This window comes from Bolinopsis microptera, chromosome 7 (assembly GCF_026151205.1).
Source record: "Bolinopsis microptera isolate Bmic1 chromosome 7, MBARI_Bmic_1.0, whole genome shotgun sequence".
In the NCBI taxonomy this organism is placed as follows: Eukaryota; Metazoa; Ctenophora; class Tentaculata; order Lobata; family Bolinopsidae; genus Bolinopsis; species Bolinopsis microptera.
The window spans coordinates 14,286,542-14,301,222 of NC_087078.1; the positions used below are offsets into that span (position 1 = coordinate 14,286,542).

At 36.9% G+C, this 14,681-nt stretch overlaps 2 protein-coding genes across 2 annotated transcripts in view; one reads left to right on the forward strand and one right to left on the reverse strand.

Moving 5' to 3' along the window:
* The window catches only part of LOC134819022 (proton channel OtopLc-like), a 19,634-nt gene extending 9,193 nt beyond the window's left edge, over positions 1-10,441 (reverse strand). The window contains exon 1 of the mRNA XM_063828778.1: positions 10,321-10,441. Within this exon, the coding sequence (XP_063684848.1) occupies positions 10,321-10,369 (49 nt within the window). The 5' untranslated portion in view covers positions 10,370-10,441. The remainder of the gene's footprint in view (positions 1-10,320) is intronic.
* Positions 1-14,681, forward strand: part of LOC134818935 (solute carrier organic anion transporter family member 4A1-like) — a 94,104-nt gene that overhangs the window by 56,233 nt on the left and 23,190 nt on the right. The gene's annotated exons all lie outside the window — the stretch shown is intronic.

A 14,681-nucleotide genomic window follows, 5' to 3' on the forward strand; every position in this document is an offset into this window, starting at 1 on the left:
AATTATAGTTGCGATCTATGAGAAAGTTAGATCAAGTAAAACTTGCTATCTGCTCATGATTAAATGAATTTTGCGAATATCGTTAGAAAAAAAGAGATGTTGATTAAGTCAAAGTGACTACCCTAAACTTAACGTTCAAATTGAAAACTAGAGCAAGGTGCGCGCTGCAATTTGTAGCAACAGATTGTAGATTTGTAGCAACAATGGAGGTATAACCATCTGTATACAGTTAGTTGTATTATTACACTACTCACATCAGGGCTGGATATTAATGACATTGGAGAGGCTCTACGAAGTCTACAGTGTGACCGCCTCGTACATTGTCACCCAAGTGCTACAGTGCACTCTGACTCATACAGCACTCTGACAGCACTCTTCCATGATTAATATGCTGCTCACACTCCTCCCAAGTGTAAGCAGTGTGCAATTTTTAGCATAGAAAAATAAATTATATTCTGTGGACACTGGACAGTTACCGCCATATGATACTGGGAACCAATATCCCAGGAGTTGGCAGTTGGCACTGTATTATTGGGTAAGTTAGTGCCAACACGCTCCCCAACCACCCTTTAAACGAACACTCGCATGTAAGATGTATTCCCTGTAATTCAAGGACACTGTAGTAAGTAGTTACATTACAAGATTACGACCCTGAGGGTTGAGCCACCTCAGGGCTATTGAGTACTTACCTCGTACATATAGTTTGATCTGGAGCAATGAGGAGCTGGAACTGTTTTAAACTATTAAACTACGAGGTGCTAGACTCGGTCTAAAGTCTAATCTATATGACAATGTGGTCTAAAGTATCAGGATATACAACACGCAGCACAGAGAGCTACAGAAATGTACCCTGGTGTATATACAGATTATACACCTGTATTAAACCTAGCTTTAGCGTGATCCTTGTATTCATATAGTGTGATATTATAACCTAATGACACCCTGCCTCTGTTCATTTCACACAAAAGGAGCAGTTAATACAGTACTTTACCTCACTTTATATAGACTGAATATCATTCAGGGAATACCAAGTACTTATAAACCTCGCACGTGACACGAATATAGGGAGTGTTATTTGCTGATGTATAAGTTAATGGATTCATCAGCTCGGTAATCTTCCTCATAATCTCTATTGTATACTGAAATATAAACAACCACAACACTCACATTTGATGATACCCAGGGACGCATTCCTGATCCCGCTAGTAAAGTTACTCCCGAAATTCTCCATAGTAACCAACATCCAATCTATTTCGTCTCCATAGTAACCAACATCCAATCTATTAAGCGAACGTGCAGTCCGTGGGTAATTCACATTTCTGAGAGCGAAAATAAATAATACAAGGAATACAATGGAAAACAAAAAATACAAGGAATACAAGGAATACAAGGAATACAAGGAATACAAGGAATACAAGGAAATGGAATACAAGGAATACAAGGAATACAAGGAACACAAGAAATACAAGGAATACTAGTAATTACTTAAGTAATAACAAGAGTACAAGTAATACAAGACATTTAAAAAATGTAAGGAATACAAGGAATACGACGATTGCAGGTATAAGTAATAATAAAAGGTATAAAAGGTATAAAAGTAATAATAAAAGTAATAATTTAATAATTTAATAATTTAATAATTTAAGTAATAAATTATAATAGGCGTACAGATAATTAAATACCGTAGAACCTTAAATACCTTAAATACCGTATTACCTTTGTTATTCTTTTATTACGAATACAATAGTTTACACAGTATTTGGCCCATAATGGCGATAAATAATTGAGATTTTGTAAAATTGACTATCATCAATGTCGCCCCGATGACCGATTCATATATTATTATTAACTCTTTAAGTTTTGATAGTTTCAACAGTCAACACAGAAACTAAATTTTGTTCCTATTTTCCGTCTTTCGTCATTTTTTGATCATGTAAAAAATTATGTTTTTCACTTTTAATGTGTTTATGATCGATCCTCAGTAAAATTGAAAAGGTAATTCAGTGATTAGGGTAAAGTCATGTTCGTGAAATTAACAATTAAGGTACGTATAAATCAACGACTATAAATTTTTGGTAAATCTGCCGGTTTGAGGTTCAGATCAATCCGCGAAAATACAAAAGGAAGAACTAAAAGAGGGGACAACTATAGTGGAGGCGGCTACAGAATGCTACTACTACTATACTAATAACTAAGAATTTCGCAACAGCAAATGATTTATTTCTCGTTCTGTCCAATAATTATTATTTCATCATCGATATTCCGAATAATTAAATTGAAAACGTCACACTACAACGTCACACTACAACGTCACGATACATAATGTCCACTTTAGGGTTCAGATAAATACCCAAATTAAAATATTCGCAAGGTATAAAAAAAGGTGGGAACTAATCACCAGAGGAGGGGAAGAGAAGAACAGAGGGAACTACAGCACTACAATAATACTATAACTAAGTAACTACGTATACATTTCGCAATGAAACAGCACATGCTTAAACCCTATATAACCGAACACCTGCAGGCCCCAGTGTACTTATAAAAGTATATACTAGATACTGCTGATACACGGAAAAGTGAAGGTTAACAATATATATATAGGGGACCCCTGGTGAGTCGTGTCGTTACCTTGACACCCTGTATATAATATATAACATAATATGGAAAGACAAACTAGCTGTAATATCTATTTGATATATTTTGGTGGCTGACCCCCACAATACGGACACTTCATAGCATGTCATTAGCTGGAGTCTTCTCTTTTAAATATACAGTCATAATGGGGTAATAATTCGTCACTAAATTACACGTGTCGTTATCAAATTACACGTTACGTCATTATATTACACGTTACGTCACTACATTACACGTTACGTCACTACATTACACGTTACGTCATTATATTACACGTTTCGTCACTACATTACACGTTACGTCATTATATTACACGTTTCGTCACTACATTACACTGTCGTCACTTCATTACACGTTTCGTTAGTACATTACACGTAACGTCATTATATTACACATGTCGTCACTACATAAAACGTTTCGTCACTACAATACACGTGTCGTGATTAAATTACACGTGCCGTCACTACAGTTACAGTTATGGAGAGGGGTTCCAGGTTCAGCCAATTCATTTCTCAAAGAAACATCAGGAGCAGAACTTAGGAACTCATTGACATTAATGAGAGAGAAATTGAATAACGAGTGAAATTAAATAACTGAACAGAATGAAAGACATGGTCACTGTTTCAATTTCACTGAACGAACACTTTTCCTTGACAAGGGAGACTATTATATTAAACTTACCGTGGTCTAAAATATAGGAGGCATAGTTCAAGAATGTAATTAAAATGAACTCGCTTGTTTAACCAACAAGTCGCCTAAATAATTATAGCTCGCCACTTGTTTCTTTTCATGGCAAAATGTTTGAAAAGTTTCTTGAGAAGAATTAATAAAGTCACATACATAATTACATGTTAGTAAGTTAAATAAATTATTCTTATCACTTATGTCGAACTTGTCAAAACAAGACAGACTGGGTAAATCCAACCAGTCTACTTTGTTAATACCCCTAAAACCCATAACCCCTATCTTATCCAGACGATACTACTGTGGGCTGGCTGACTATAGAGGGAACCATCCCAAGTTATCCGACCACTATTATAGGGAGTGTTATGGGACCTTTACCGATTGTTGAAATTCGACATCTAGCGTGAAATGACGCTAGATGATACTAGATGACGCTAGATACCGCCAGTTAGCGACAATGCCGTCAATTGTCGTGTACCTTTTCAATGTCGCTATCTAGCGCTATCTAGCGCTAGATGACACTAAATGACACTAGATGTCGAATTTCAACAATCGGTAAAGGTCCGTGTTATGCAGTACTTCAACTATATAAGTGTATATTCACCTTCAAACATAACTGCTTGGCGCGTTGACTGATAAGGTAAATCAAGTAATAATCATGGAAACATGTTCAAACATTTAAGAACCAATTAAAAAGGATTATGCACAACTAAGAACCACAAAAGAACCACCAGAGAAGTAGCAATCTTTAAGTTTCCATGTGTTGTGTGGAAGAGCGAGGTAGGATTGGTGATTTGCGCACTAAATCGTTAGACACCTCATAAAAATAATACACCATATTTCGCCGTGTTGTACTCTATTTCGATAATTATAACTATTTTTATTAAATTTTCTTTCCTATGTTTATGTAGAAACATTATACAATTATTTCAAGATAATTATAACAATTAACTGTATACAATATCATCAATATATTGATTCAAACAAGGGTGCTGTCACTACACGGAGGTAATTTGTTACTGTAGAGCTTTTAAAAAAAAAGTATTTATTTTTTAGAGAGGCTGGGCCTGGGTGGCCCACGAGAGGATAGCATGTGGATGCTTTGCCTACCTCTGGGGTATGGCAGTCCTATGGGAGGATGCCAGTGGAATCAGAATGTGTAATCAAGGATGATGGTAAGTGTTGTGGGATGTGTCATAGATGAACGCTTAAGTGGTAGCTGGGTGTGGAAAAGAGAGGCGAACTAAGACGACGTGTATGGCGGCTGAGATGGCTCACCAAAATTTTCACTGAAAATTTTGAATTAAAAAATTAATTATACAATTAATCGCAAAATAAAAACGATTTTGAATTTGATTTGTAAAATGATTTTAAAATTTAAATAAAAAACGATTTTCATATTGAACTTGAAAACGATTCTCATTTTTAAAACGATTTTGAGTTTGATTTTGAAAACGATGTTGATTTTGATTTTGATTTTGAAAACGATATCGGTTTTGATTTTAAAAACGATATTGATTTTGATTTTAAAAACGATATTGATTTTGATTTTAAAACGATATTGATTTTGATTTCGAAAACGATATTGATTTTGATTTTGAAAACCATTTTGATTTTGATTTTGAAAACCATTTTGATTTTGAAAATGGGTTTTTTTTTTTTTTTTTTTTGGTGGCGGCCGAGATGGCTCAGCTAGCTAATTAGCCGCATGGGATTTATGTTCCGGGGTATTTGGAACAGGTTTAGGGGTTTAAATAGTTAGTACCTGTCCCAAACCATCAGAAAAATCAAGTTTCGACCTCCCAACCCACTCAGGCCACTCCCAGGGGCCACGCCCATCCCAAAATAGCTGAAATCCAGGTCGAATCAAGATAGTTAGATGGGCGTGGCCCCTGTGAGTGGCCTGAGTGGGTTGGGAGGTCGAAACTTGATTTTTCTGATGGTTTGGGACAGGTACTAACTATTTAAACCCCTAAACCTGTTCCAAATACCCCGGAACATAAATCCCATACGGCTAATTAGCTAGCCGTATGGTGGCTGAGCCATCTCGGCCGCCACCAAAAAAAAAAAAAAAAAAAACCATTTTCAAAATCAAAATGGTTTTCAAAATCAAAATCAAAATTGTTTTCAAAATCAAAATCAATATCGTTTTAGAAATCAAAATTAGTATCGTTTTCAAAATCAAAATCAATATCGTTTTTAAAATCAAAATCAATATCGTTTTTAAAATCAAAACCAATATCGTTTTCAAAATCAAATCAAATCAAAATCAATATCGTTTTCAAAATCAAACTCAAAATCGTTTTCAAAATGAGAATCGTTTTCAATTTCAATATGAAAATCGTTTTTTATTTAAATTTTAAAATCATTTTACAAATCAAATTCAAAATCGTTTTTATTTTGCGATTAATTGTATAATTAATTTTTTTATTCAAAATTTTCAGTGAAAATTTTGGTGAGCCATCTCGGCCGCCATAGACGTGTGAGTAGTCGCTATGTTACACCAGTCTGGTCCAGCTCCTCTGGCACTATTAAGCGTTTAGTGTGGTTTGCGAAGTTGAAGATGGTGGAGGTGTGTTGGTTGTCGGATATGTCATTGACGGAGAGTTAGTAGTCCCGGAAATGTTGCCCTCTTATTTGGGCAATAGCCGGGCACTGTCCGAGAAAGTGTGAGACAGTCTCCTCTCCGTCGCCGCACATAAGACAAGCACTTGTGCAGTGTGCTTGATTTGCGAATGGTATGGAGGTGTTTGTTCAGGCCACAATGTCCCGTGATGAGGTGCACTGCAGTTCTGTAATTTTGTCTGTTGTAACTGAGTGTAGTGTTAAGATTTTTGATGATGTTGATGATGTTGATGTGTTTGTGTCCGAGTGTCAGTTTGTTGTGTCTTAGTTATCCATGATTCTTGATTTAGTGTGGTGACTTTGTTGTCGATCAGGCGTTTGATGTAAGATTGTGGAATTGGGCACTTCAAAGTGGATCCGAGTACTGTAGAGCTGAACTCGCTGAAGCTCTTGATAATCCTCTGGGGTCTTTCGTCGTATCTCCTGCATTTCGCAGATCTTGGCTCAGCATCCTGTCGCATCCTCATCTTCGTGATCTTGACTTAAAAATGAGAAATTAAACACTCCAGGAACTTCCAGTTTCCCGGTTGGAACAGGAAAGCATGCTGTTTAATCCGGGTATAGGACACGAGGGCGAAGGACAAAATGGTGTAGACACAATGGCGGAGGACACGAGGGCATATGACACAAGGACAGTACTTAACTTAAAGAGTGGACACGAGGGCGGATCACATGATCATGATAATCACTTTAACATCGACACTAGGGCGGAACCGTCCCAAATGACGAACTAGTAATAAACTTGTTATATTACACAATTATATTTTAACTTACACAATTTTATTTCAACCTACTTTTATGCATATAAATTAATATATTTTCTCTGTTAAGATATAGACATATTCAACAATTTAATTACATCTGATAAGAATTTACTGGTAAAACATAGGATTATACGGGGTTTTAATGTTCTCAATTATGTTTAAGGATCAAATCATCGAATCTAGTTACATCACCTTGAATAATATCACAAACCAACATGGGTGCTTTGTTGGTTAAACCAGTGTGCATGATTTCTTGTATGTGAGGACATCAGAGATTGTCACGAGCGATAATATCCTGAAATCTGATCACCTGTGAAACGTAGACAACTTAAGGGACAAATAGACAATCAAAGCTCACGCCACCATTAATAAACAATTCATGATAGACCTCGACATACCATGTCAAGCAGAGAGAAATCTTTCAATATCAACCATGATTCCGGAACGTTGCTTTTGCCGTTACAACTATTGGCGCAAATAACACTGAATACAAAGACCTACTGAAAAACGCCAATGCCAATATCCCCAGCCAGACGATCACCTGCTACATGGGTCACGCACAGACTCAGGGAGCAGAGCTATAATATCACCACTGACAATAAAAATACTACTCTAGAGGAAAAGTCATTCAAGATTTCTGCCTATTGCACTTTTCATCCGCCAGAACTCAGAGAGATGCTTGTTAACACCTCTCTACGCATACCAACATACATATCATAATATGGACTGATAGCCTCTCCTCTTTACAAGTTATCTCTTCATGCTGAACGAGCTCAGATCCACGAACACTTTGGAGATCTGATGGATAATAACACACACCAGATTGTCGGGAAACGAAAAAGCAAATGAGCTTGCTAAGCTTGGCATAATAAAACCAGCGAGTCCACTTTGAAGTGTCTCATTCCACAATTCTATATCAAACGCCTGATCGACGACAAAGTCACCAGACTGAATCAGGAAGATTGGTCCACAAATGTTCCCAGAACACCAAGATAAGACAGGGTTCCAAAGATGCCACCAGCATTAAAAACCTTAACAGTGTTAATAACACTACACTTATAGTAACAGCAGACAGAACTATAGAAATAGAGAACTGAAGAAATATACCTTATCACGGGACACTGCGGTCTGAAAAAACACATCCACACCATTTGAAAATCATGCATCAATGCCTCTCCTATGTGTGGCCACGAAGAAGAGACTGTCTCGCACCTTAAATTGGACAGTGCCCTTCTATTGTATTACTTTTATGGCAATACTTTCAGAATTATTACCTCTCCGTCAACGTCATCTTCGATAACCAACATATTACTATAATTATTGTCAACTTTGCAACACACACTAAGCGTCTTATTGTGCCCGAGGAACTGGAATCTGGATCAAACCGAACTCCGGAATGAGCTAATGCCTACTCTCGTGCTGCTTTAGCTCTTTATCTCTGGTTATTTATTATCTTTTCGGCATTCTTGCATTTATCAGTTGCTCCTCATTTAAAAAAGTTTAAATTTAAAAAGAATTCCACTTGCCACTTTACCACCTTCATCTTCTCATAGATTTACCCGACATCCTCTTCCTGGAGAGTTGCCACACCCCAGAGGTGTCCTCCACCCTCGTGTCCACCACCCTTGTGCCCACCGCCCTTGTGTCCTTTCCCTTCGTGTCCTTGCATGTCCAGTTCCCGATGAATCTGTGGTGCCATCCCTCTTATCTGCTATGTTGCTGGATCAGGAGAATAGCTGTAGCATGGTGCTATCTGTTGTATCGTGCTGATCTGTTGTGTGCAATCATAGGACTTCGGGAGGAGGATCTAACCCAGGAGCAAATGAATTACACTGACAAGGGCTCGTGTGGTGCATCATAACAAGGATAACATGGCGATACACAGTGCTGAGCGCTACCTACACTGTATATCGTCACGCACTGTATTTCGATTGACGAAATAGAGGTGTCGAGATTCGAGATACACCTGATACAGAGTATGACGATATACAGTGTGGTTAGCGGTTACTATACTTGATTGTTGATAGAATACTACTGTCTTCCATCTTCTAATAATTATACCTAAGATGCCTTATAAGATACACGAATCGAACATAGAGATCATGTTTATTTCTTAATCTATAGCTACTATGTACAGAGTTATGATTGTCATGCGAACTCTACCTAGATCTGACCCATTTCTAGGTCAATCAAATTCTATCCAAGGATCACATCACCAATTAATAGTCAAACGATCTGATCTCTCCGGGGCACAGATAAGTTTGGTTCACTCAGGCGAAATAATCTGCAATAACATATTAACAAGGTAAACTCAATACCGTAACTTTAAATTACAACATAAACATATTATTTATATTAATATTATGAATTATAACCTTTTCTGTTGTTTGCCGAGGTTTCGCCATCTACTCTTCCCCAAGTCTGTATCATACCGTGCAGCTCTGAATAACCAGACGAAGTGGGTGCAAGGTGAAGAGGAAACTATGATAAAACACGTACAGAGAAGACTATTCTGATGATATAGCAAATACCAGACACGAAATGTAAGGAGAGGAATCGCAATTTATAACGACCAGTAGTAGTAGTATAAGTAGTAGCAGTAATAGTAGCACAATAGCGATCAACAATTACCAGGATATATAATCTTAGTTATTTTTATTTCTGACCAGTTTCTAACAACAAGACAATGCAACCAGCTACTTCATATGACTAGTGACCACATATATACTATTTGGTGGAAAATAGGTTTTCTATTTCAATTTTAAGACGAAAGTAAATTTTTAATGATAAATATTTATATAGACCGAATAAACCAATTTTGTATTTTACTTTAAAAGGACAGTAAAGATAGACTGTCGTTAAGTCGGGAAAATCGACAATATCAGTAATGTGGATTAAATAGTGTTATAATTCTATAGATAGGAAATTCTAGGAAATTTTAGGAAATTCTAAGACAGAAAATGTGTACTTTAAGCGCAAGAGAAACGCGTTATATCTTTCTCAAAACACACATAACATACCTGACCAATTACAAAACCGTAAGGGACGTAGGCGACGTTTCATTCTGATAGCTTAGGCAAGTAATACAATTGCACTATTCAATTACGTAACAATACAATTACATTACAATATTACTATATTACAATTTCATTACAATTTCATTACAATAAAACTACGCTTTGTTGACATTTTTCTTTGTTATGTTATTTAAAAAGATCACCTTACCCTCATCTAGGTGCCAGTAATTTATAGTCATCTGTCCCGGGAACACAACAACAATCTTCGTACATAACACTTAATCAAAAACTAAGATTTCCAATATTTTATCGTTTTTATAAAATTATTTTGTTCTACTCCTATTTAATGCATACTTTGTAACATTTATCCAACTCGAGTCTCGAAAGAGCTGCATTAGGTTTTTAGTTTGCCAGGTACAGTAAAACCCCCATTAACCGCTGCTATTTTCTTCTCCAAATCAAAACCCCAATTTACTGTAAACCCCGATCTACCGCGGTTTTTCTTCTCCAAAATCCGCGGTATCACGAGTTTTACTTACTTTAGAGCTACTTTTGAGTGTGACATAATAAATAATAAATAATAAATAACAACTTACTTTTAACGAAGGCAGAGACCTTTTCAGGATCAACTTCAGGTTCGGACATATTGTGACCGTGTTAATATGAGCTGCTCCTCCTCTCAAAATGTGACGTGCTGTTTACTTCTGCTTCTTCTTAGCACTTCCACTGTCATCCCTATCTCGTTTAGAGGAACGGGTTAAAATAAGGAGTGCAATGTACATATAACGGAAATTTGAATTAAAAGTGTGTATCCAAATAGAAATCAAACTGAGGAGCGTATATTAAAACACGAATTAAACTTAGGGGCGTAGGCAAAAGGCCCGTTCATATAAAATAAGTTTGTAAAAGTATTGAATCCGATTTCCCGTTCTGATACTGGGCAATTCCACCGTGACAGGCACCACGATTTTGCTATTTTTTAAAGTTCAAACAAATGTTGTACTCGAGACGTTATTTATCTATCAGCTCCAGCTGTTAATTAGTCCACATTTAACCTTTCTACAGGTTTTGTGAAAATTTCAGACCCCTACCATTATTACTTTCTGATATAGCACCTCTGTGACGGACGCGACTTAAATATGATACTTTTTTTGGATGTCTACTCAGATGGTACCCAAATTTATCTCAAAAAGGTATCTATTGTCTCTAATTTGGAATTACAATGATAGAAGAAGGTTTAGGGATTTCTGATATGCCATTTTCTTGGAGATTGCTCAATTTTTGTTTGCGTGGCGCCATTTTCAAATTTTGACAGACGCGACTGTGACGGACACACGTTTTTTTTTCAATTTTTCCAAATCTTCCACTTGACACTTTTATCTTGTTCAGTGATATCTATTGTGTATTCATGCCAATTTTTAGGCCTCAAATACTTCCACGAGGTCTACAATAGCCAAAATCGTCCATTTTGGGCATACGCTAGGGTATCAGTCTAGGGGCAGCAATTATTTCTCTACTTGAACAAATTTATAACTCTGGTAAAACATTCATCACTGTTCAACACATCATACTGTTGAGACCATCTCCCAAAAGTTTCATTACTTTAGTGTTTAAAATGTGGAAGATATTGAATTTTTACTTCAAAAATATGCGAAAATAGGGTAAAGTCCATTTCTTGTGCCTTTTACCTCAGAAAGAGTTTTAAGCAAATAAAATGGCAAAAACTCTGTAAATTTAATTATTGAATTGCATATTGTGTTATTTGATAGTCTAGTCAACATAGTCAAACTTTATTTGACTTCAATTTGTCTTGGTTTTAGTCAAAATAATGGAAATATGGATAAAAATGGCTGAAAGTGAGCCTTACGCCCATATATGGGCATATACAAAATTATACATAACTCAGTCATTTTCTGTCCAATTTTCGATTTGTTGAAATCGTTCTGTTTAGGACGGCCTCAGCTTTGACAAAAATGCGTTTTAAGATTTTTTGGAGTATTTTCAAAAAAATGTGACAGACGCGACAAGTTGGGACCCCCCTTCCAAACATTTTTTCTTAAAAGATACAAGCCTGATAATTTCTACGGTACTCCATTACCTTCAGAAGAGATAGGTTACAGTGGTTTTTTGTATATAAATAGCACTATGTGGCTCTGAAAAAAACTTTTTTGCTTAATTTTGTGACGGACGCGACACCATCTTTGTGGAAATGTTTTAGATAAGAAAAAGCATTTGAGTAACGGTTTTGAAACTTTGCATAGCTCTCATTCTTATGCCTATGCCTTAGTGTATGGAATTTCATAGATAAATATTGCTGCATACCCAAACTATGGCCCTTTGAAAATTTGAATGATTTTTTTTCATTTCCGAGTAGTGTTCCTTTGAATGAGAAAAATCAAAAGTTAACGCAATATGAAACAAAAAACTTTTGTTGACCTGTAAGGTTAAGAGTCTAATGAACATATTTTAACCAAAATTAGGTGCCTATCTTAACATTTTCCATTTTCACCAAGTGGAACCTTACCGTGGAATTGCCCTACTATATTCAGGTACTACTGAAATGATGTAGTGAAGTCTAGAGTCTGTTCAACCATAGTCTTGTGAAGTTGCCTCTTTTGTCCATTTGTGAAATATAGTTTGATATTAGAGAGCTGTTCAGATTTTTATAAAAACAAAGAGCTGGCTGAGGTCAGAGGAAAGGGCTGTTAGAAATGCCATTGAAATGGCTAAATTAACCGACTATTACCTGGCTGCTAGAGGGCTGTTAGGTATTTGTGAGCTCAAAATAGCTATAAGCTACCGACGCTATTAGCTGGTGAAGCTTACTTCAGTTTCGTTATGGCAATTAGCCAGCTATTAACCGGCTATTAACCGGCTGCAAGAGGGCTCTTACCGTAACCGGTAACAACCGGCTCATAGCCAGTCAGCATTGTACCAGTACCTATTTGCTGATATTATTATTAAAGTAGTACATACCTATAGGTGACAGTACAAGCTTACTTGACAAAAGGACGATTATCGATAAAGACAGCAATACAAGCATAGGAAAATAAATCAGATTTCCGTCGACAAAAGGAGAATAATTTTTAAAGCGAGACGGTTCGTGATACCACTTAGTAAGCTGTGACCCAGCGCCCAATTGTGATAATCACCAAGCAATTAGTCACATTACCAAGTGGAGCTGCTAATCACCTAGCAATTAGTCACATCACCAAGTGGAGCTGCAGAGTAGAGCTTTGAGCGGTAATTGGGTGGAGGATACCCTGGAGGAGGAGATGTAATGATTATCACGTGACCAATTGGTCACGTACAAAAACACGTCAATATCGTTAACACATGCAGCCACATGGAGGTCAGACAAGACAGCTGACAGATAGCATTACAGTGAGAGTTAGTGCGGAGCTAATTACAGAACTAGTTAATTAGTTAATTAGTTAAGTGTTTGCTTTCACACATAAGGAGAATTGTTCAATCTTTTCGCGCAGAGTGGACTGTGCACAAATCACTAGTTGTCGCTAATAATTGTTCGTTGTACAAGGCAGTGTGGTCACTGATTGATACGTTGAGTGGGACGCTGACTACTGAGGATCTTTAGGATCAATTTATCAGGTTATCAGTCGCAAATCTGGGATCTAAGATAATGGGAGCCGAGGACACTGAGGTCAAATATCAGGGACCTAAGATCACAAATCTAAGACGGGACGACTGTAAGAATACAAGATTTATTAAGAAGAGATAGACATACCACTAGATAGTAATTAAAACTAATATATGCTAGCATGAACTATAAAGTAATTAGTTCTAATAAGGCTACTGATAGTCAGACCAAGTTCAGTGAACTAATACGTGAAGCCAAAGAAGGCGGCTACCTGGTGACAAAGTAAGCTTGGTCTGTTAATTACTTGTATAGTATGTGCTGTCTGAAATGAGAGACAACCATAATCAGTAATCAGAAGCACCACACGTATGATAAATGATAATCCTAGCATTGTAGTCGAAATGCGCAGGTTATCCAGCACAGGTAGTGGTATAGTGTGTCTCCACAATCCACATTCCTCATGTGTACACGCTAACTGATAAAAAGCAAGTGTAAACTGATAGGAGAAGGTACGAGGAGTGAGGACGTGTTATAGGAACAGTGTTCTACCAGGATCACTTGACTGTTCGTCTAGTTCTAGGTCAGAGACGAGGACCAGATGTAGGGGGAGTATTGTGTAGGATAATGTTATTTATAGTGTTCTCCTCATTGTCCTATCATTTGCCCCAAATTGCTGCTTTATTATTATTGGGCCGGGAGTTGTATGAGGAGAATAACAGCACTGATTTGTAGAAGAGTTCAAATCAGTACAATTTGGGAAGCACCTAAGTTAGTTTGTATCAGTGTAAGAGTAGTATCATTACTAATATCATTGTATAAGAGTCAGTAAGAGTAATGATCATTTAAGTGTTGAGGGTTAAACAAGAAACAATCTAAAAACCAATGGTAAGAACACTTACTTCCAGGAAAAGTGATAAGTGAAAGAAAGGGACTCGATAGCATGAGAGAGGGATCATACTAAACGAGTATAACCCAGCTGGCAGAAGTAAATGGGTTCAATCAGACAGGAGCCTACAAATCTGAGGAGAGTAAGAGCCCAAATGAATATAAACAACTTGTTCAACAAAGAAGTTAACTTCTTGTTAATTTACAGCGTAAGTTTGTTGCGCTATTGTATAAAGATGAGAGAGCGTCACACGGTTGGATTGGGCCGTGTACTTGCTCGGTGAGAACAAATCACGCCATCACGTGACCAGTCACGTGACTGGTCACGTGAGTATTATCTCAATTAGAAGAGCCCCGCATAAAGCAGTGATTATAGTGACACAGTGTTCAGAAGCAGTAAAAGATCCTGAAAAGACAGTTTTACTCTAGTTTCACTATAATTTCACTCTAGTTTCACTCTAGTTTCACTCTAGT